The sequence below is a fragment of the Colletotrichum siamense genome, assembly GCF_013390195.1.
Source record: "Colletotrichum siamense strain Cg363 chromosome Unknown KSG_Cg363_contig02, whole genome shotgun sequence".
NCBI classification, from domain to species: Eukaryota; Fungi; Ascomycota; class Sordariomycetes; order Glomerellales; family Glomerellaceae; genus Colletotrichum; species Colletotrichum siamense.
Window position 1 is genome coordinate 6,118,781 of NW_023501015.1, and position 21,889 is coordinate 6,140,669.

General features: G+C 55.0%; 5 protein-coding genes across 5 annotated transcripts; 3 read left to right on the forward strand and 2 right to left on the reverse strand.

Annotated features, from left to right (window-relative positions):
* Positions 1-1,140: 1,140 nt before the first annotated feature.
* glpK (Glycerol kinase) lies at positions 1,141-2,837 on the forward strand (the record flags this gene model as incomplete). Its single annotated transcript, XM_036635448.1, has 3 exons — positions 1,141-1,295; positions 1,363-2,521; positions 2,598-2,837. 3 exons carry the CDS (start codon positions 1,141-1,143, stop codon positions 2,835-2,837), a joined length of 1,554 nt encoding a protein of 517 aa, XP_036500652.1.
* A 1,890-nt stretch (positions 2,838-4,727) lies between these two features.
* Positions 4,728-7,129, forward strand: CGCS363_v003600 (putative transcriptional regulatory protein; the record flags this gene model as incomplete). The annotated part of the gene is made up of 3 exons (XM_036635449.1): positions 4,728-4,852; positions 4,910-6,787; positions 6,850-7,129. 3 exons carry the CDS (start codon positions 4,728-4,730, stop codon positions 7,127-7,129), a joined length of 2,283 nt encoding a protein of 760 aa, XP_036499859.1.
* Positions 7,130-7,562: 433 nt separating this feature from the next.
* Positions 7,563-8,762, forward strand: sevA (Severin; the record flags this gene model as incomplete). The annotated part of the gene is made up of 1 exon (XM_036635450.1): positions 7,563-8,762. The coding sequence occupies one exon, from the start codon at positions 7,563-7,565 to the stop codon at positions 8,760-8,762; it is 1,200 nt and encodes a 399-aa protein (XP_036499858.1).
* A 7,663-nt stretch (positions 8,763-16,425) lies between these two features.
* On the reverse strand, positions 16,426-17,058 carry CGCS363_v003602 (uncharacterized protein; the record flags this gene model as incomplete). The annotated part of the gene is made up of 1 exon (XM_036635451.1): positions 16,426-17,058. One exon carries the CDS (start codon positions 17,056-17,058, stop codon positions 16,426-16,428), a length of 633 nt encoding a protein of 210 aa, XP_036499861.1.
* Positions 17,059-17,910: 852 nt separating this feature from the next.
* On the reverse strand, positions 17,911-21,643 carry CHIT1-1 (Chitotriosidase-1; the record flags this gene model as incomplete). The annotated part of the gene is made up of 3 exons (XM_036635452.1): positions 17,911-19,423; positions 19,484-19,761; positions 19,829-21,643. The coding sequence occupies 3 exons, from the start codon at positions 21,641-21,643 to the stop codon at positions 17,911-17,913; spliced, it is 3,606 nt and encodes a 1,201-aa protein (XP_036499860.1).
* Between the last annotated feature and the right edge of the window lie 246 nt (positions 21,644-21,889).

Below are 21,889 nucleotides of genomic sequence, written 5' to 3' on the forward strand. Positions count from 1 at the left end.
GTCCGAACGGACTTCTGCCCACCCTCATGTCCACGAGATCCTCATCCCATGCTGCTCTTTTCCCTCAAAGCCGCACGTAAGAGGCGGGGGATCCAGCCCGTTCAGCTCTAGCCTGGCGAGTCTTGGACGGCCTTGGTCTGCAAGAATGGGTCCAGGTTGTTGTGGGATCGTGTGCCAGTCTAGTAGTTCCGCACACCAGTGACACCACACACACACCGCGGGCTATCCGTAGCATCCCGTGGGACCATCATCTCGTCTGGTCACCTCGTCCTTCTTTTTTCGTGTGAAGAACCCCGCTCTTCGGGCGACCGGTGCTCGAGATAACGGCCGGCATAAGGCCGGACCCACCGGCCGTGGAGTTCGCCCCGACGCAGACCGAAACTGATCTCGTTGCACTGCGCCTGGGAATGACATCAAGCCCGTCCTCCCCCGCTTTTACTCGCTGTTTGCGGCCGACATTGCCTGCTCCCCCCTCGAACCATCGGCCGACCAGCTGCGGCTACTCGGTGTGCCCACCCCGAATCCCCATCCTGCTGCCATCCCGGAATTCCTCGCGTGCAATTGAAGAAGGATTCGGCTGCCTGTCATTGAAGAAGTACCTACTTGCATCCGCATTCCCCCGTTGTGACCCGTTCGCATGCCCCAGTGGGGGATGATCCTGCATTTCCGGGGCCCCCTCGTTGACAGAGCTGCGGTTCTCCCAGTCCGGCCTGTTGGTGCTCATCTCGTGACATCTCCACAGATCTGGGGATGGGGTAAGGTAGGTCGAGATGGGAGAATGAGGGGTAGCTTTTGTTCGAGAAAGCTGTCTCGTTCCTGTTCCCCATGGAGGGAGCTAACCCGACGCCGCACCTAAGCTGTTGGAGGAGCTGAGCTGGGTTTCCCACATGCGCCGCACACATGGTACTGGGGCCGGAGGGGAACTCACTACAAATATTTTGTCAGCCCGTGAAACTCAAAGCCCAATCGTGAACCTGTGCTCCTCTCCTTCTTCCCTCCTCACCTCGTTCCTCAAGATACCCAATTGTCCCTTCTTCTCCTTCTCAAGCTCATTGCGCCCGTCGCCGTCGTCGTCCTCGTTGGTGCCATTGAATGCTCTCGTCCCTTCTTCCCAGCCGTTTCAAACTCTCCTCCAACAAAATGTCTTCCTCTGCCGCCGCCAACGGCCAGAAGCCGTCCTTCGTCGGTGCCATTGACCAGGGCACCACGAGCACGCGTTTCCTCATCTTCAACCCCCACGGTGAGGTCGTTGCGACGCACCAGCTTGAGTTCAAGCAAATCTACCCCAACCCTGGGTAAGTCGCGCCTTCAATTGGTTAGCTCTGGTCGCAATGGCGCAGAAAGCTAATTAGTTTGCGATAGCTGGCACGAGCACGACCCCGAGGAGCTTGTCTCTTCGGTCGAGGCGTGCATTGACGGCGCCGTGCAGGCTTTTGAGACCCAGGGCCACTCCCGCGACCAGATCAAGGCTGTCGGCATCACCAACCAGAGAGAGACCACCGTCCTTTGGGACAAGACCACCGGCAAGGCTCTGTACAACGCCATTGTTTGGACCGATACCCGTACTAAGGACCTCGTCCGCAAGCTCAAGCACCGTCTCGGCGCCAGCGAGCTCACCCAGCGATGCGGTCTTCCCCTCTCCACATACCCCTCTGTTGGCAAGCTTCTCTGGCTCATTGACAACGTTCCCGAAGTCAAGGATGCTTACGAGCGCGGTGTTCTGGCTTTTGGTACCGTCGATACCTGGTTGGTCTACAAGCTCAATGGCGGCCCGTCGCGCGATGTCTACGTCTCCGATCCCTCCAACGCCGCCCGTACCATGTTCATGAACATCCACACCCTGCAGTACGATGAGGACCTCATTGACTGGTTCAGAATTGACCCCAAGAAGGTCAAGCTGGCCAAGATTGTGCGCTCGTCTGATCCCGAGGCCTACGGCACCCTGGCCAACACCGCCCTGAGCGGTACCAAGATTACTGGCTGCTTGGGTGACCAGTCCGCTGCTCTGGTCGGCCAGAAGGGTTTCACTGCTGGTCTTGCGAAGAACACATACGGCACTGGATGCTTCCTGCTGTACAACATTGGCCCTAAGCCCGTTATTTCCTCTCATGGTCTGCTCACCACCGTTGCTTTCGACTTTGGCCCCGGCAAGACCATGTACGCCCTTGAGGGCAGCATTGCTGTTGCCGGATCTAGTGTCAAGTTCCTCGTGGACAACTTTGGCTTCATGGAGTCGTCCTCTAAGCTCAGCGCCCTCGCCGAGACTGTCGAGGACAACGGTGGTTGCACATTCGTTACCGCTTTCAGCGGTCTCTTCGCTCCTTACTGGATCGACGATGCGCGGGGTACCATCTTCGGTATCACGGCGTACACCCAGCGTGGTCACATTGCTCGCGCCACCCTCGAGGCTACCTGCTTCCAGACCAAGGCCATCTTGGACTCCATGGAGAAGGACAGTGGCGCCGCCCTCACCGAGCTCGCCGTCGACGGTGGCATGTGTAACTCCGACCTCGTCATGCAGGTAAGAATAAGCCCCGGACCTTTTCCGAGCCTCGGTGCGGAAGGAAGAAAAACACAGGCGCTGACCCTTGTAACAGACCCAGTCCGACATCATTGGCATCCCTGTCAACCGTCCAGGCATGCGCGAGACCACTGCCCTCGGCGCGGCCATCGCGGCAGGCTTCGCTGTGGGCGTATGGAAGAGCTTCGACGAGCTCAACGACGTCAACCTGGAGGGTCGCACCATCTTCAAGCCCCAGATCACGGACGAGGAGGCTGGCAAGCGCTTCGGCCGCTGGGAGAAGGCTGTCCAGATGAGCAAGGGCTGGTCTAGCTAAAAAGATTATTGGAGGGTCGGATTCCATCTTTTCTTTTCATGATTAATTATTTTTGCCATATACCACTGTGTTGCTTGGGGAATCCCATCACGACGGCGGCGCGAATGAGGTTTGGCGCCTGTTGGAGACAGCTCCGATTTGTATCATAGGTACCACGAGGGAATGACGCATTTTTGCCTCTTTGTCGAAACGTGTGTGTTTGTGTGCTGGACCTCGTGCTCCGTTCGTGTGCGCTGGCCTGCAATATTTTCAAGACTGCCGAGTCGAGGTTTTCAAGGAAACCCGCAGTCGCAGCATCATCGCGATCCATCTCCACGTGCGGAAGTTCCCTGTAACGTACGGATGATCGGAAGGCGGGCTGTCCCACGTCTCCATCGTGCCTTTGACTGAGTCGTGAAGGCAGTGGCCCGCAGGGAAATGGTCGTCATTGCTGCCACCGTGGAGGACATTCCGCGCTTCTCGCTCTCCTCGGACGAAGACCGCGGAGGGTCGCGGGTGACGATCGCAAAACCACCAGCCATCTCATATGGTGCCCCGCGGTGGGAGACATCGTCGAAGCCACTGCCGTGCCCCCCACCTTTTGACGGCTATGAGACCGCATGGATGATCCTCGCAGAACCAGCCTTGACAGGGGAAGGCAACGAGCGGGGTGCGGGTTCGGACTGGCCGGGGTGCGGCGCTGTTTGCCAAATAGGGTGGGAGTTTTCAGTTGTAAACTTGGAGACAATGAGGGGAATAGATGGCGGTAACGCGGTTCCTGCGTCTCTTTTGCTGTACCAAGAAGCTGTAATAGTACCTTTGTTCCGTCTGCCCATTGTGTGTTGCGACAAATGTCTTCGGAGATGACCCTCGTTATCGTAATCGCCCCCAGGGACTCGCGGCATTGGGCGCAACGATCTCCCCTCATCCGTTCCGTCCATCCCTCGTTGCCGCGGGATGACTTACTGTGCAACGGTTTTTCCGTGAGAGACGAGGGCGCAGCGGCCACGGGACCGGTTGGTTCGTTGACTTGGTTGGCGCGCGACGGCGGCGCGGCGGAGTCTTTATTTCTCTCTTCCGCCGTCTTCCGTAGCTTTTTTGCGACACCAGATCCAAGCTCTTATTGTGGACAGCAAGTGGGCCCATGACTGGACCTGGACCGATTTTCTTCTGCGCATCCTTCTTCTCTTTTGTGTGTCGGGCGAGAACACCGAAAAGCCCCGTGGCTCGCTGGCACAGGCACCTCTGGTCAGAATTTCTTCTCACTCAGACACACCACAGCGCTCAGTTGCCTGCTGTCATCTCGCGGACAAGCTTTCCCGACTCTTTTCCCCCTAGTCTCGTCGAATCTTTGCCTCTCGCTGAAGATTCGGTAGTCTCTCCCTCTTCTCCTGTTTGCCGCATCGTCCCCTCAGTCTCGACCCTGTGCACACCACCCCCTTCAGACAAGCCCTTGCTGCATTCAATTGTGCTTGCGCTTGCGCTCTGCATAGCGCAGCACTGCAGACAGACAGACAAGCTTGCTGCAGGTTCGTGCACTCAACTGGAACCAGCTGCCCACGTTGCCTAGCAAAAGTCCAAGACTTTGCCCTCAAGCCGGCCAACCACGGCGGGCAACGCCGGATTATCCCCATATGCGCATCCAGCTGCTGCGGCGCATCCTCCACCATCCCGGCCGGCTGAGGCAATTCGTTAGCCTACCTTTTACTGCTCGCTGCACGCCCGCATCGCCTAGTGAAATGACCACTTTCTGACATCAAATTCGGCCCTGCTCCTCAAGGCTCCATCCAAAAGGGCCCTGATAAGAGCAAAACACTTCACTTTCTGTCAGAGTAAAAAGGGGAAATGTGGAGTTCCCACGAACATGGGACAGACATGATAGGAACGAATGCAAATGCACGTCCGCAATCAATGGCCGAGGAGGAAGCGAACTCGGTCTTCAGTCACGACGAAGGCTCGAGTGGTGATGAGACAGCCAACAATGGCTCGGCCGGGCCACCGAGAAAGCGCAAGAGGGAGAAGCACCAAAAGACGTCGTATGTTGTTTGCTTGCCGATGGATGACGCTGTAACACCTGGCTGACCGCGCTTCAGATGTGAGCTGTGCAAGGCGAGAAAGGTGAAATGCGATCGCGCAGAACCGGCCTGCTCATGGTGCGCTCGACACAACCGCACGTGTGTCTATCTTGAGAGACAGAAGCCTGGAAGCCGCATTGGATTCAGTCTCGAGCTTGAGGCCAAGGTCAACAGGCTCGACGCGCTCCTACAGGCCCTGGGTCGCCGAGTGGAGGACCACATCGCCAATGATCACGTCGCCAACGGCAACACCCAGGCCCTGTCCCCGGCCATCAGTAACCAAGCATCATCTCAGGTCGAAGGATTTCATCATGATGGGAATGGCGTCAGTCCCGCGACCGCTATTCCACGGCCAGCACCAACAACGAACGGGAGGACGCCGGCTTTCTCGAGTCCCTTCTGGCAGGGTGGCGATGCTCAGGAGGCCCTTCAGAACGGTGACCGAACCTCAGTCCAGGCTCTCCTAAACCTTTCGGCTGGTGAATCTTTCAGTCAAACAGGTGCATCTCCCAGCATTTCTGGGCCTCGGAAAGATGCATCGTCGTTGTCGACTGTGTCAGAGTTTCCGCCACACGACATGCTCTACACGCTTGTCGACCTGTACTTCAAACACTGCAACACATGGTGTCCTATCCTTGACCGCAAGACAACATTCGGCGCCTTCTTCGGCTCGACTTCCCTGACCGAAGCCGACCGTGTTCTGTTACACGCTATTGTAGCAACGACACTGAGGTTCATGAAAGATCCGCGACTATCACCCGAGATGCGATCTCATTACCACGCCTTGTCGAAAGGACGAGTCCAGATATACGCGATGGAGAATGTCAGCATCGCGGCATTGAGAGCTTTGGTCATTCTGTGCTTGGATGAGCTCGGTACGTCCAACGGGCCGCGTGGTTGGAACATGCTTGCGCTGCTCTCACAGAACGTGAGACAGCTTGACTTGTGCGAGGAAAGCAGCGTATACCTCACGGCCGAGGCCGAAGATACACCGCATACCGGGTCGATACGAAGAGTTGCAACAGGGCGTCCGGAGTCGTGGATCGAAGATGAGGGCCGGAGGAGACTGTGTTGGATGGTATACCTTCTCGATCGATACGCAACGATCGCAACGACCACATTCGAATTCATGCTCGACGACAAAAAGATGAAGCGCGGCCTTCCGTGTTCGTACGACTTGTTTTCCCGAAATGTGCCGGTCGAGACGAGATCATGGAGCCCGTCCTCCGATCCGACAGCTCCTCCAGCGATCAACAAGCCGGACAACTTGGGGAGCTTCTCGTATCACTGCGAAATTCTCCGGATACTCAGCAAAGTCCACGATTTTCTGAAAACACCCATCGACGTAACATCATCGGGCGAGATGGCCGTCTGGCGCAACACATACAGGTCACTAGATGGTGCGCTCGACAACTGGTTGCAAAGCCTGCCGAGTGAATACAGCAGGATATCGGCGCTGTGCCACTCCGATCCAGCCAGCCGTGTCGCGAACTGGTTCATGCTGCATAGCGCGTATGTCACGTCGGTGGTGCGCCTGCATTCCTCGGCTGCGTACCCCACCGTGAGATCTCACATATTCGTCCCGTCACATTATGCAATGCAGCGATGCCTGTCGGCCGTGCAAAGTCTCGGCGACATTGCGCAAGACGTGTTCGAGGCTAATGGTCTCGACCTGCTCGGGCCCCCCTTTGCCTTCTCCCTATGGGTTGCTGCTCGGTTGCTGCTCGTCCATGCCGCAACCGTAGGCTGCCCGGTTGATCCCAAGATTGATTTCTTCATCGAAACCCTCAGACATGTCGGCCAATACTGGGAGGTGGCAAATAATTATGCCAAAATCCTTGCTCGAGTAGTTCAGCGAGGACGCCAAGGCGACATGAACTTTACTGCCATGAGAAAGTCAGTACCCCGTGTTCGCCATCCCTCCAGCGCCCGGACTTTGCTGACAGTGTGATCCTCAGGAGTGCTCATGATTTGGTGACTTTGACATCCTCAACACGGCGGTCTGGCTTGGAGCCCACATCGACCCAGGTGACGTCGTTAAGCGAGCTGGACAACATCGACGTGTTCGACTTCTTCAATTATCCGAAGATGTCGGACCCACAAACGAGAGCCACCAACGGCCAGACCAATATTTTGCAAGCGCAGGCCATGAGCGGGCTAGGAGGCGATCCCATGAGATGCACAGGCGTACCAGACCCAGAATCAGACTGGCTGGGATTCAATACCCCTTTCAATTGAGGCGGTGTCGGCGGATTTCGCGACCCGCGAGGTTTTTGTTGCCAGGCTTGACGTGTCGTGGAAGATACCACATACCACTTGAAGAAAGCTGTGGCTGGCGCTAGAGGATTGGACTTTGAAGAGGCGTTTCTGGGGCGCTGTAACCTTGATTATTGATGTATCTCCTGTGGCTTCGAGATACAGCCGCAAGGGAGGTCGGCCCAATTGAATTCGCTGATCCCCGCACAGCTGACGAGACACACTCCACCGTGATTGGGCTCAGCCACTGGCCGTCCGTGTTCGCCATGACGTTGAAGTTGAAACGTTGTCCCCTGTCCGCCCTCAACATCTTGGAACTGCTCTTCACAACCTGCAACGATCTCATCAACCATTGAAACTGACACAATACATTGTGAAGAGACGAACATACCACTTTCTTCAATTTCAATCAAATATGGCGCCAAACCAAGGTCTCGTGCACCTCAAGGAGTACGACATCAAGGACAGCAATGTCGAGCTCATTGGCTCGGACATTGACCATCGCGTGAAGTACAACTCCGCCGCAACCGAGCCCGCATGGAACGACGGAAAGGTCGGCCAGGAGGCAGGCCTGCACATCTGGCGCATCGAGGAATTCGAGGTCGTCCCTTGGCCGAAGGAGAAGTACGGCCAGTTCATGGACGGCGACAGCTACATCGTGCTCCACTCGTATAAAGTCGGCTCCAAGGACGATGCTGAGAAGCTAGGGCACGAGATCTTCTTCTGGCTCGGAGCCCACACGACGCAGGACGAGGCCGGCACTGCGGCGTACAAGACGGTAGAGCTCGATGAGTTTCTGCACGGCGCCGCCACCCAGCATCGTGAGGTGCAGTCGGCGCCCTCGGATGACTTCTTGGAACTCTTCCCCCGGATTCAGATCCGCTCAGGTGGTGTCAGATCAGGATTCCGCCACGTCGAGGAGGATGAGCCTAAGGGAGAAATTCTCACGCTCCTGCGTATCTTCAAGAATCCGTCCGTTGGCGCGAGTGGTGTTGTGGTGCACGAGGTCGAGCCCACGTGGAAGAGCTTGGACGACGAAGACGTCTTTGTGCTGGATACTGGCGAAAAGATCTGGCAGTGGCAGGGCAAGAGCTGCAGCCCGATGGAAAAGGCCAAGGCTGCGCAAGTCGTCAACGACATGACCCTTGCGAAGCACATCGATGTAGAGGTGTTGACGCAGGAGGAGTCGAGATCCCGCGTCATCGTGGGCTTGCTCGGTGGTGACGACGACACCCCCCAGTCCGGATTCAAGTGCGCCCGTCCTGTCAGGTCAGCGTCCAAGGCCCACGCTGGCGAGCGGCCCCAGAAGCTCTTCAGGCTGAGCGACGCATCTGGCGAGCTCAGATTCGACCTGATCAAGGATGGAAGCAAGGCGTCCATGTCAGACTTCGATGGACAGGATGTGTTCCTTTTGGATGATGCCGGACGTACCGTCTGGGTGTGGGAAGGACAGGGCGCGAGCAGGGGCGAGAAGGCAAACTGGTTGAGAGTCGCCCAGGCCTACATTCGCCAGTTGCAGGGGGCAGACGAGGCCAACGAGGCGCACCTCACGCCCGTCGCCAAGGTGGTTGAGGGCAACGAGAGCCGGGCTTTCATGAAGGCTGTTCAGGCGTAAGAGATGGACGAGGATTGCCAAAGTATTAGGAGTATCTTTTCAGGCGAATGGTAAATCTAAAACAGGATCTGTTTGTTCTCGCAGTGTTTGGTATCGTGCCGCGACTCCATACTTCCGATGTGTGTGATGTTTGGCGTGACGTTGACGAGAGACTCGGGTTTGTTGTGGCAAACGTTGCGCAGACTCCTTCCCGCCCGTCGCAGCTGCCACCCGACCTCACAATTCTCATTCGGAAGGCGGTGGGTGATTTTCCGGAAGAGACAGTGCAGGAAAGTGCGGTCTTGCTGGACGGCAATCGACCTGGGTGGGGTCCTGCCTCAGCTGGAGCGCTATCTTCACTGCCACTTCCCATCCAAATATCACGTCTTCACTGATTGCTCTATTGAAATATTGTTCTGCACGATAAACGGCTCGTGGGAATGTATTTGAATCAGGCTTTCAACGGCCGCTTTGAAGATTGATTAGTACCCAAGCATGAAATCTAAGCATGAAATGCAATGAAACGGCAATTCCGTTATCCAGGTCAATCATCCTCTGTACTCGGGAGCTAAGACAAGAACACCAGTGGCGATGGGGGAACAGAGCCGATCAAATGACAGCAAAGGACGACTCAACCGCCAAAAAAAACAAAAATGACGAGGACATCCAGCTCTATGGCTGGTCAGTAGAGATCTTGCTCAATCGTCGATGATTCGTTATGACATCATGAGAGCCGTGGCAGGAATCTTGTTAGGTGGCTCGTTGTCAGAGTCAGTTGAGTTGAAAGAGCCTAATCTCTTCTTTTCTCTCGGGGCTAAGGGATCGGGCAACGGATGCAGCATGATTGATCCCGGGCGCCCCTTAATCATGCTCATGAGACCTGGGGTTTTGGTAAAAGGGCGCTCCTTGGTATACGCCTCCTTTGCTCTACGTGTAGCCTCCCTGTGCAAACGAATGGTGTCAAGATCCATTCGATCGAGATGGTGGGCCAAGATGTCAGTTAGAGAGTACGACAGGCTGTTATCATATGCATCTTCAACAAGACTTTCAAACCCACACTCAGTGAAAACCTCCTTGGTGTATTGTTCGTTTCTTTTTAAAAAGGGCTCCAGTTGGTCCTCCCCGAGCAGTGATGCACCGGCATGGCAGCAGTTGAGGAAAGTCAAGACATCGCTTTTGACTTGGAGAATGGCCTTTGCTACATCCGTCCAATGGAACCACGTCCCACCCGTTTCATGGCTGTAACTTTCAGTTAGTAGAAACTCCCTTTCAACAGGAAGAGATAAGCTACAACGTAGATAACTCTGAGGAGGGTTGCATCGCTCTTACCTGGCCAGGATCAAGTCATTCCCAGATTTTGATGTCAGTCCGCCATGACCATAGAACCAAAGGATCAATAGCGTGTTCATCTTCTCGGCGGCGTTGAGATCATCGACGGAGTCTTCAATCTTGCGGTTCAATGACAGGAGAGCGGATGTTTCCGGGACAAGAAACTCCTCCACTTCGTAATTGTACGATTCGAAGGCCGCCCGCACCCTTTTCATCTCATCCTCAATCAATGATAGGCCAAAATGGTAAAGATCGTGGCGTGCCCATGTGATGAGTAGAACCCGAATTCTGTCATAACGCCTTTGTCCTTTTGTAAATGCTTCAGGACCTGGCGTGTCAAGTGACGCCGAATAAGAGTCACCGCCTTCGCGGAATTCAATCATCGGGGGCTGAAGGGCATCGTCCCCTGTGACATCTGAATTCCAATTGTTGCCTGGTGTGAAGTTGAATGGGTAATGCAATGGCAATGTAATTGGCTTGGTGCCTGAAGATGAGCCGAGATTGCAGGCAGTCGAATCCATCTGATCTAAAGAAAGTTGGCTCTCTGTGGCATTACTCTAGTTAGCTCCTTATTATCCCGATTTCTGAGGATAGTGTGACACATACCTGTGCCTGGAATCGGCCGCTTTAGGCTCAAGGAAACGGCCTTCAAACGGTTGTCTAGGAATGTACAATAATTGTCATCGCCGTGGCAAAGAAGCTGGCCAAGTTCTTCACAGAACAAAATGCTTTCGTCTTCAACTGGAACTGTTCGCTTGGTACAGTCAACGTGTGCGACGGCTCGTTGAGCTAATATTCAAGTCAGAAACCAGTTCATATTGCGTGCATAGAGAGAATACTTGCCGAGAATGTCAATCGAAAGATCAGTATGATTGCTAGGTCCAAGCAGAGCAGCATTCATGCGCCACCATTGAATCGCAACTCGAATTCGCTCCCACGACAACTGTTGAGGGCCGCTTTCAGGGGTGGCGTACCAGACAATTCCTTCGTCTTTCTTTTCCGATACGACAAGGAGACCTTGGGAGACAGGGGGCTTGAACTGTCTCCTGTTTCCAGTTTGCAGCAATCCGAGCGTGTGTTCGCGACTCACCAAGCGCACCTCGCGCACGCAACCGCGCTCTACGAAGGCTACTTCTAGCGGCGGTGTCATTCTCATCATCATCAAAAGTCGTCCTGCGAGTTTAAGCTGCAGTCAGGAAGGATTAAATATTGGTGATGTTTATGGTTTAGTTGAAAATATCTATACAATGGAAAGACTTTGACGTGGCGAGCAGTCAGAGGTTCTCAACAAAGAGGACCAGGGAACCGTCGTCGAAATTCCACTTTCTTGCGGCTGCTCGTGGTATAGAGGCGAAGCTTCTGTCTTCATTCCACCGGGAGTTGATGCGATTAAAAAGCCTGTCAGCTAAGTGTGATAGGTATATAATTGTCTTAATGTGTCCCAGCCTCTCCAGACTTCAGCCAATGGTGGTTATAGCCGCGACGCTTCCCACAACCCGCCAATTCTGAGCATGAGCCAAATCCACTTCTTTGACTACGTGCGCCAAATTGTTGTCAAACTTGAAAATCCATACCATGTCTTGCATCATGAGTAAACTCCAAAACGTTTGTGGGCTTTTTTAAAAGACAGATTCTGCTGTGTTAGTCTACGTGATATTAGCGTTTCAGTGACGTAAAGAAACCCCTTGGGCCCTTGGACTTGTGAAGGTGCCGACTGTTTCAAAAGGTGAGGGCCACTTGGAACAACAACAAAAGAAACTTTATTCTAGAACAGTGGAGAATAACACAATTGGAAAACATCCCAGCCAACTTCAGCCAACTCCAGCCAACCCAAGTTTAGAAGGTCGGGATTCAAAACACAGGCGGCGGCAGAGCTTGCAATCATTACCATAAAGCACAATAGTCTAGGTATGAGCAGCCGTTCAAAATATTAGGTGACCTCCCATATGTGGTAACGGCAAGCATCCCCTCCTTGTACGAACATCTTAAGGTCTCCTATCGTGGCATGTGAAACATTGAAACTGCTAGGCCAAAGAGTGCCAGCATAGAATTTCCCTCCCTAGTGTATCTACACAACGGCCTTCCAAGAGGATCTTGTCTGATATGTGTCACTGGATGTCATTGAATAAGGCTGACGAAGTTTGGAACATTGGCTTCGCTGATCCGGGATCCGGGCAGGCTACGCATGCGTTCAACATGCCGGTGGCGCGGTTATCGTCTTCGTTGGCTGGTGGAAATGATTACTGGCTTAAACCGAAGAAAGGCATCGTTCTTCGTCAACACATCAGAGGGCATACACGTCAACGTCTAATTCAACCAGTAAGATGTTCGTCATGTGACAGAGCAAGAAGTGCGATTAAGGTATAGTAAATCATATCAAATGACAGTGTACCACACCGATTGCAACCAGAACGCCCCAAGCCCCATCAATGCCCTATTCTACCATGTCTATGTCTACTTCGACGCAACCGATCAATTTATTACTCATGTCAATCAGCTCGTTGGGCCGGCCAATGATCCGCATTGACAAGGTGTCTGTCCGCCGAGTATTGCAACGCCGGATGCGTAACGAAGGCCAGCTCCGAGACGCAGACCGGATAAGCAAGATCTCGGCGCGGGGTGGATACACCGCCAGCCTGGGACCCGCCCCTAGGCATTCTGGCCGTTGAAGGGAGCCATGATCTTCGTCAACTCATCCTTGATTCTCTTCTCGTGTTGCTTTCGAAGGACGGTAGTGTTGGTAGATTGTCCGGAGATGTGATACATGTTGCCGTTTTGAGACGACGGCTGGGCATCGAAAGACGCAAATCGTCGCTCTGCAAGCTCTCTCGAAGACTCGGCCGAGGAGTACACGCGGGGCGGTTTGTTGGCGGCGGTGCTGCAGCAACAGAATCAATTTAGTCAACATCGCCCCTGGCATGAAGAAGGAAAATACAAACCCAGATCGTCCGGATACATTGGTAGCGGAAGCCATGATTGAGTGCGTCTTCCAAGAGGTCTGGGGAGAAGGGGCGGGCTGTCAAGTTCGTAGCGGAAAGAAAGTGAAACGGAGAAAGAAAGTCTTCGCAATATTACTTGTATTACTGATACCCGTTCGAATCGAAATTAAGTTGTGTGCTGTCTGTAATTCTAGTGACAACAATCCAGATAGGAGGTTTGCTTTTGGGCTTTATAGACTGCCGTAACGCTGGCGAATCCAGCCGAACCGCTCAGGCGACGTCGCCAGCTCAGTCTCTCCCGCCATGATATGAGCCCTTCGCCGACGCGCTGATGGAATCTGAAACTTTGCCTTGGCGGTAAAGAACTCCTGAATCCCCAAAAGTGCAAGAAATATCGCCGTCGAGGGTGTTCTCTTTTCATTTGGGGTGGTAAGTCGATTGGACGTCTGCGGCTCTGCTGAGTGGCTCGGCGGCAATTAGGGGAAGTCGTCGTTCGAGTGCTCGGGGGCGTGGACGCCTTAAATTTCGTGGCCAGGTAGGCGTCACAGCTAAGAACGGAGGTGGCGAGAACAAACTGGGATTAGGGGTCTTGCAGCAGCAGCAGGATCAGCGTCGGCGAACATTGCCGCTTGCATGACATGAAAGGTCGAAAGGTCGAAAGCTCGACCTAGCACCGGTAGAAGAGGACCTGATGGACGTGGAAAAGTAACCAAGTCAAGCACAAAAAGAGGGGAAATAATACTCAAGGTAAAGCAACGTTGCGCTGCAGACCCGCCAATGCCGGCTTCGGACCGGCACCGGGAAGCGGCCCTGCCGCCGAAGAGTGGATCCGCTTAGACCGCATGGTCGCAAAAGACGTTTGCTACACACTTCCCAAGTTGCCATATTGAAACCCCCGGCTTTTTTTTGCTACACATCCAATTTTGGACTGCGACTGGGAGTCATGAAAGAAATCGCGGCGGGTTGACAATCTGGTCAGCGGCACACTACGCGGCGGGACGAATCGGGCATCTGTGTTGCTGCTCATATTGGCTGGAAATCGGGTATGCTTCGCTCTCCCACAACAAATCGCACACCGCCGGTTCGCATGAGTTGCAGGCTGCGTGCATCGAATGTGACGGCTTGAATGGAGGCGGATTGACTTGATTTCCCAACCGACTCGAACTCTGAGGGTTGGCCTTCGGTCCAGAGCCATCTAAACTAGGTTTCGGAAACATCCAAAGACACAGCTTCGTTGGTTTTCGCGACTCGGGGGCGACATTGAGCGCTCGGCAGACGAAGTTGACCTTGGCCAATCGATAAAAAGGCAACGAGATGATTGAAACGAGGAGGTGTGTGTGTGTGTTTGTGTGTCGGAACATGGCGCGCCTTCCACCTTCGAGGCAGCCAACGGCGGGCTCAGTCAGTTGGTCTCAGTCGCCCGCGTCTCGCTAAAAAGGCAAGTCAGCATGGATTAGGTAATGTGCAGCAAGCCAAAGCGATTTGGCGCCAATTGGCGCCAGGCGGAATGATGCTGCACTCACTGAGTATCCATACTTGCCTTATTTATAAAGGTACGATAACATGGTTCATCTCATGGAAGAAGTAAGAAGAAGAGGAAACAAGTAGCAGAGAGCACGCCATCCAAGCGACAGACCGTTTGGTTCAAGAAAGCATGCCGTGGACTGTTCTCTTGTTGAAGAGGTTGGCGTAACTGTAGAGAACTCCTATCTTCATATGAGCGTTTCCAAGGGCGGTAAGTTTCATACGAAGCTAGAAACTAGAAAGGAGAAAACAAAACATGCCTTCTTGGTTGGATCATTGAAGAACGGTACTAAGTTACTCACGTTGTCAGGTTTCGAGGTGATTGCTGGAGAAGCCGTCAAAGACGGACACAGCATGTTCCGGTCAAGAGCGGGATTTCGGAAAGGGTTGGCAGAGGGGAATGGGGAATACAGCTGTTTTTAATTCTTCTCCTTTCTTTTGAGCGGCAGGAAAATATCTTAGCCCGATCAATGTGATGCCCAAGGGGGTTTAAAACCAGCGCTTGCTGAAGCCAATCAAAAGGCGCTTGATTCGTTTGCGCATGATAACTGGGTGACTCAAGGCCTTGACTGGTCTCCCACGACCAATCAATTAGCGGCATATCCGGTTCTAATATCGCGGCACCGCGCACGCGGCGTGACACCAATGGCGCGAAATATTTTGACATTCTTGGAAAATGGAGCCTGGGAGGATTGTTGCCTGACCGTGAGGAATGAAACATACTGCTAGCAGGCTCGTAACTTTTCGTTGGTTACAATACACTTTTTGCTCTCGACAGTCACCTACTCAAGATCCTACGCTAAGCCTCATCCATGGATGCCAATGTGTCAGGGCAAAATGGTTCATGTAGAAAGGGGTCGTATTGCGTCACTAGACTCTAGCATCCGGTGGGAAAGTTGCTTGGTCTGGTAAATCTTGGCCACATAGCGAAACACCCTCGAATTGCCGTGGTTGACTGAGGACTATTGCTTTTCAGACACCACTATGGACATCAGGTGAGAAACCCAAACATCAGTGTATCAATTTTCCGAGTGGTAATGCCAATGAAGTTTCATGCAGCCTGAAGATATGACACAAGTTCGCAGCCTAGGCTGATCTAACATGTCATTTGTGCACAAAATTTGCACCTCCTTCCGTTCAACAACCCTACACCGAACCAAGCCTATCGCTGTCAGCTAATCATGAGAGCATTGAGGTCTCTCAGCCTGAGAGTGAAAGCAACCGAAAAAGGAAAACGGGGAACAAGTAAAAGAACATTTCGGCCACTATTGCATACCCAACCTGGATCACCTATTTGACGTGGTCTTTTGATCTTTTTCTTAGTAGCAAGTGACTCAAGAATACGTCATGACAAGCTGGTTTCAATGAAACCACTGGCGCATGCTTATCGTCTCAGCACTGTATACCTGCAATCCATAACCCCATTTTAGAGTGTTGGGAGAGAGGCCGATCGGCGATTGCAAGGCAGCTCGCACTCATGCAAGGTCAAAAGGATGTGAGAGGGAAAACTATACATGATGGACCTTAACAAGTGCTAGTACTTAGTGGAATGATTCAATATATATAATGTTGTCTCTCCCTTCTTTCATAAATCATTGTACCCTAGGTTACTTGTCGCATTCCACAAGTGGCGCACGCAGCACTATCCTCCCAAGCCGTCCTTCACGGAGGAACACGTCAGGCCCCAGAATGGTTGTGTCTTTATCGTCACGGGCGGTAACGCGGGCGTCGGCTACAAGCTGGTGAAGCTCCTTTATACCACAGGTGCCACTGTGTGCATGATATAGCGCTCCAAGGCAAGTGTCGAGAACGTCCGCCGCGCCCGGGGCTTCATGGGACTCATTGCAGTCCTTTGAAAGCTGTGGATGACTTGGGCACCACGTCCGCCGTGACTAATAGCCCTGGGCGACCAGGTGGCTAGGCAAAGACCTGTAATAGCGGCCGGTGTAAGGGGCATTCGGATCGCCCAGCTCATCGTACAGCTCGGTTCCGACAGCAATGTGCCAGACCTTGGCGTGCTCGCGCCCGACCTCGTCCGGGTTCTCGGGCTCGGGAAAGCCACGCACGAGCTTGACGCAAGGGGAAGCCAGGGCGAGCTCGTCGATCATGAGGAAGAACTCGTACCTGGCGCCGCGGGGCACGTAGACCATTTCCTGCGGGTCGCTCTGGCTGGGCTTGAAGGGGAGCATGCCCTCGGACTCGACCCAGGTGCGGAAACGGTGCTGCAGGTCGGCGATGGAGACGTTGTCCAGGGAGGGGTCGTCGACGAAGATGAAGTCCATGTTTTGGAGGATCTCCGGGGCGGGGGAGTCGGCGATGCGTTTGCGGAGGTTGGAGAGGACGAGGGCCTTGAACTGGTCCCATTTCGAGGTTGACTCGGGGGAGTAGGTTGTGCGGTAGATGACGAAGCCCCATTTCAGATAGCCGCAGTCGCGGATGTTGGTTTCGGGTGTTGGTTCGGGGAATTCGTCGTCGTCCGCTTTGAATATGTCGGATCCCGAGTCTGAGGGTGGTGGGGAGGACATGACGTGAGGGTGATGGTGACGGTGGTTATGATGAAGAAATGTAAGGGAAATTTTAGCAGGTGACGAAGCGATGACTTGGGGTCGGAAAATGGTGATGTTGCTTGTTCGGAAATGCTGATTGATAATGATGCGAGGGATGCGCTTGATCAATCCTACCTGAGGTAGTGAGCGCATGCTGGCTTTGGAGGATGCATGAGAGTATTTAACTCAGCGGACTTTGTGCTGGAACACTTACATGGCACCTACAGGCTACATGTAGTCTGTTTATCAAATGCAGCAGGGTGACACTGGCGGGCCGCCAAGGGCAGCTAACGGGCAGGGGGGAAACGACATATGACATTAGGTAGGTAATAAATACATGTAGGCCACATTACATGATATGGTATGGTGACATTCGGCTCTCTCTGGAGCTCAGCCCCAATCAATATCATTAGAACCTGCAGTGTCGCAGATGATGCTATATACAATGTACCTACCAACCTGCCTAAGGTAGGTAGGTCAGGCAAGTTGGCAAGAAAAGTGAGTGGCAGGAGAGCAGGCGCGCGATTGGGGTTAAGGTTATGTATCTACCAGTACCTGGACACCTGGCAGCACTTGGCAGAGTAAGCCACCTTTAGTCATCATCATCACTACCAGAAAGAAACAAACCTCCTTCCAAACGCGATGATTATTACTTCTCTCCAACGCATCAATCCGTTCATCCATCCATCAATCAATCAATCAATTAGTATCTTTCTATACAGTTACTTCTCTACCAGCCTGACAAAAACAACAGATAGACGTCTGATACCATCACATCCCCCTCTAAACGACACGTCAGTCTACTCCGGACCACTCTCGCAGCCAGAATGCTCATTCCGCCGGGTGCGTCCAGTTGGGAATGTCGTTCTCAATCTCCTGCAAATCCGCCAAAACCTCAGCCCTGTGCTGCGCGTTCAGGTTGTTGCGACTGTTGTACACCCGCCTGACCTGCCGGATGCGCGCCCGCGCCCATGTACGCGCAAACTCAGTCACCATACGAAAGTACGACGGGTAGAACTCGTTCCACTGCGCCGACAGACCCCGCGCGTCCGGCAGGTTGAGCTCGAGCTGTTGCAGCTGCGCCAGGAACAGCGCTGCCCCGTTGTCGATGCTCGTCACCACGTCGTCGTCTCGCAGGTACCCGAACAGGGCCACCAGCTCGCGCAGCGGCGCCATGAACGACATGATGTCCGTCAGCGGCGAGTCGTTGCTACGGTCCACCGCGTCCCGGAGGAACCTCCCAAACAGGTTCGACCCCATCGGCGCGTTGAAGATCTCCACACGGCCCTTGACGCCGTTGATGTTGTCCTGCAGGAACGTGAACTCGGTCGGGTGCGTCGTCGACCCGAGCGCCTCGTACAGCCGCCCCACCGGCCGCCGGATATCGGGCGAGTCGGACGTCACCCGGGGCAGATTCGCCGGCAGCCCCGCCGGGTCGCCCCAGATGTTCTGCCAGAAGTTCTGGTTGCCTACCCGCCGCGCCGTCGTAAGCCTCCCCTGCGGATGAGCCTGTCCCACCGTTGTGCCGTCTTCGCGTACGTATCCCGCCGGCCGAGCCGCCCACATCCGACCGTGCTCCGCCACTGAAGCGAATCGCCCTACAATGACCAGCGGAATCGTGTGCTCTACCTGCCCTCGGTCGGGAGGAGGCGCGTCGTTGTCCAGGTCAATGTCGAGCGCCTCGATTCCCGGGTCGCCGCAATGGTCCGACTGCGTCGCCCACCGACGGAGCACCCTCACCAAACCCTCCCGGAGCCTGCGCATGAGCTGTGATGGCGGGGGGTACGCGAGCGACTCTTGGAGAATGACGATGCCGAAGGACGCCAGCCACTTGTAATCGCGCTTGTTGAGGATCTGGAACTCGCCGTCATCTTGCCGAATCACGAGCGATACCCCGGGGCCCTTCTGAGCATTAGCCGCCTCGGCCAGAGCTACACCCGTCTCGCTGTCCTCATCGCGCGGCTCAATGTGGTTGCCCCAGTCGTCGCGGTTGGTCTGTGAGCAGAAGTTGTAGTCGAGCATGCACGAGTCGACTGTGCAGGTCAGCGGCTTGGGCACCTCCACCCGGACCTTGCAGCAGAGCGCCTTCTCCCGGTCCCAGCTGCAGGCGTTGTACGAGTCACCGCTGGCGTGGCTGTCGATCTGCACCTCGTACAGGGGCTTATTGTCCTTGTCCAGGGCCTTGCAGTTGCCGTCAACGCAGTCGGGCGAGGTGCCGCGCCACCCGCACTCGTACAGTCCCGTGTCCCGGGGGCAGCAGTAACTCTGCACGACGCTGAAGGGGCATGCTCCCGTCTTGGTCGCCACCTTCGTGTGCGTCGAGGAGCACTCATTGCTCTGGATGCTACAAACCGGATCAGCCCTACTCAGTCGTGAAGCCATCACAGAGGCGGGGGGAACTCACCATCCCGTCCAATAGCAGTCCTTGACAATGCTCTTGAAGTTGGGGGCTTCGCAGCAGAGCACCTTGGACCCCCGCGCGCAGTTCTTGCGTGGCCATTTGGTGTCGGCCGAGGGAGTGCCTCCCCATTTGGAAGACACAACGGCCGTCTCACCAGTGTGGCACTGCCCGTTGCAGTCACCCCAGACGCCACCGTCGTCGGGCGTGCCTCGCCAGGTACACGAGCTTGTCGAGTCCCGGGGACAGCAGACCGGCATGCCCTTGCTGCTGTCTTCGGAGCCCTATAACACACACAAGAGTCAACACGTCTGCCTCTCTAGTGGCATCTCTGTCAACAGCGTCACTTACGCATCCTTGCCTGTCGATGGCAACCAGGCTCTCGCCATTGGGGCAGGCAAAGTGTCCATCCTCTCTACAGCCCTCAGATTTGTGCACGTAGCAGCCTTGTCCGTTCTCCAGCTTGATGGTCTCGATCAAGTTAGAGCTGGTCATCTCCAGAGCCTCGACTTTATTGGTGTTGATGTGCGCCACCTGGTGGCCCATCAGCCCGCTCATGGCCGTGAACTTATCGTCGTCCGTGTCGACGGCCCAGATCATCGAACCGCCGAAACCCATCTCGTTGGCCCACTTGAGCTTGAGCTTGAATGTGTCGGCATCATCGTACGAAATCCACTGGTTCTTGTCCCAGGTGATGTACTTGACCGCCGCCTCCTTGTCGAACACGGGCTCGAGGTCCGGGAACTTCTTCAGGATTGCCTGGATCTCGTAGTACATGAGGATGCCGGCCTCATTGGAGCAAGGGCCCTTCTTGGCCCCGCCGGCGAATGGGCATCCGGGCTTGGTACAGCTGGAATCCGCAAGCTCAAAGGCGCGCCCATAGAAGCCATAGCCCAGGACCACCTGCTCAGGCTTCACGCCCACACGCCAGAGGAGCTGCGTGGCGAGCTTGATTTCCGTCAGATTAGTATGGGCCTGCGCGATGGCCCCGATAGGGTTGTCCCGGTCCCAGGTGCCGTGGAGGTCGTAGCTCATCAGGTTGGTCCAGTCGGCGTACTGCAACAGCCCGGGCATGTCGAACCAGCGCAGGTACCAGAAGGACGAGGGGATGGTGAAGGTCAGGCCCAGCTTGCGGGACGACCGATCAAAAGTGTTGCGCAGCGTCTTCATCAGCAAGACGAAGTTGGGGGTATCCTCATCCCTGCCACCGCGGTCTCCAGCGCCGGGGTACTCCCAGTCGATGTCGAGGCCGTCGAAGCCGTACTTATCGAGGAACCTGACCACGCCGTCGGCGAACTTTTGCCGGTTCGCCTGGGTGCTGGCAATCTCGCCGAACAGCGGCTGAGTGACGGTGCCGTTGTCGGAGAAGGTCCAGCCGCCGACAGCGACGTACACCTTGAGGTTAGGGTTGTACTTTTTACTGTCTACGGTAACCTGCCACAGGTCGTCCTCGTGCTTCATGTCCATGGTGACCATCTCGTAGGTCCCAGGCTCGATGAAGGTGAAGGCATAGTTGAGGTGGGTAAGCTCCTTAAGGGGTAGATCCGAGGGCGACTTCTGGTTACACTTTGACTTGTAGCTCCAGGACTCGTAGTAGCCTATCACGCGTTCCATGGCGGCGTCCTTGGGTGAGCCGCCCGGGGGCTGAGGCTCTAGGATGCAGTTAGACTGGCACCCCTCGGTGCAGAACTCGGAGGTGGTGCCGCAGAAGCCGTGCTCGCTGCAGCAGGCGTTGAGCTTGCAGGTTTGCCCCGGGTTCACGGCGTACTGGCCGCACTCGGCCTTGGCGTCGCAGTTGGACTGGCAGCCCGCGCCGCAGTAGGCCGGGGCATAGCCGCAGTTGCCCGAGGCGCCGCAACAGGCGCCGTTGGAGCAGGGGCGGCCCGGGCCGCAGGTGTAGGGATCGTCGTCGAGGCGCACAGCGAGGCCGAAGGGGGCCTCCGCGTCCGAGACGGACAAGTTGCCAGACGGAGCAGGGAAAGCGGAAGAGGTGGTGGTCTCGATGACGGGCTGAGCAGTTGAGTTCTCTGCCCTGGGACTCAGGTGAGCTAACTCGACAGGAGCGCTCTCGTGTCTGCTTCCGATATAAAAGGCAAGAAAGAAGAGAGGAACGAGCGAAGAGAGGGTAAAGAGAGTGGAGCGGCGGTCCCTAATGGATGATGCCATGGTTGCCGGGATGGATCGTGTCCCGCGATGAGTGAGAAGTGAACGAACGTCGACCTCAGGAAAGAGTGTCAAAAGGTGAGCCGTCTGGGCGAGCCTGGTTTCAACGGGCATCGGCCGCCCTGGGGATGGGTGCTCTTAAGCTCAACCATCACGAAAGAGCCATGATGTCGGCCGACGGTATCGTGGCTTGCTCGTCCCGAACCACGAACTCCCAGCATTTCAGGGTCCTTCCCTTTTCAGCTCACG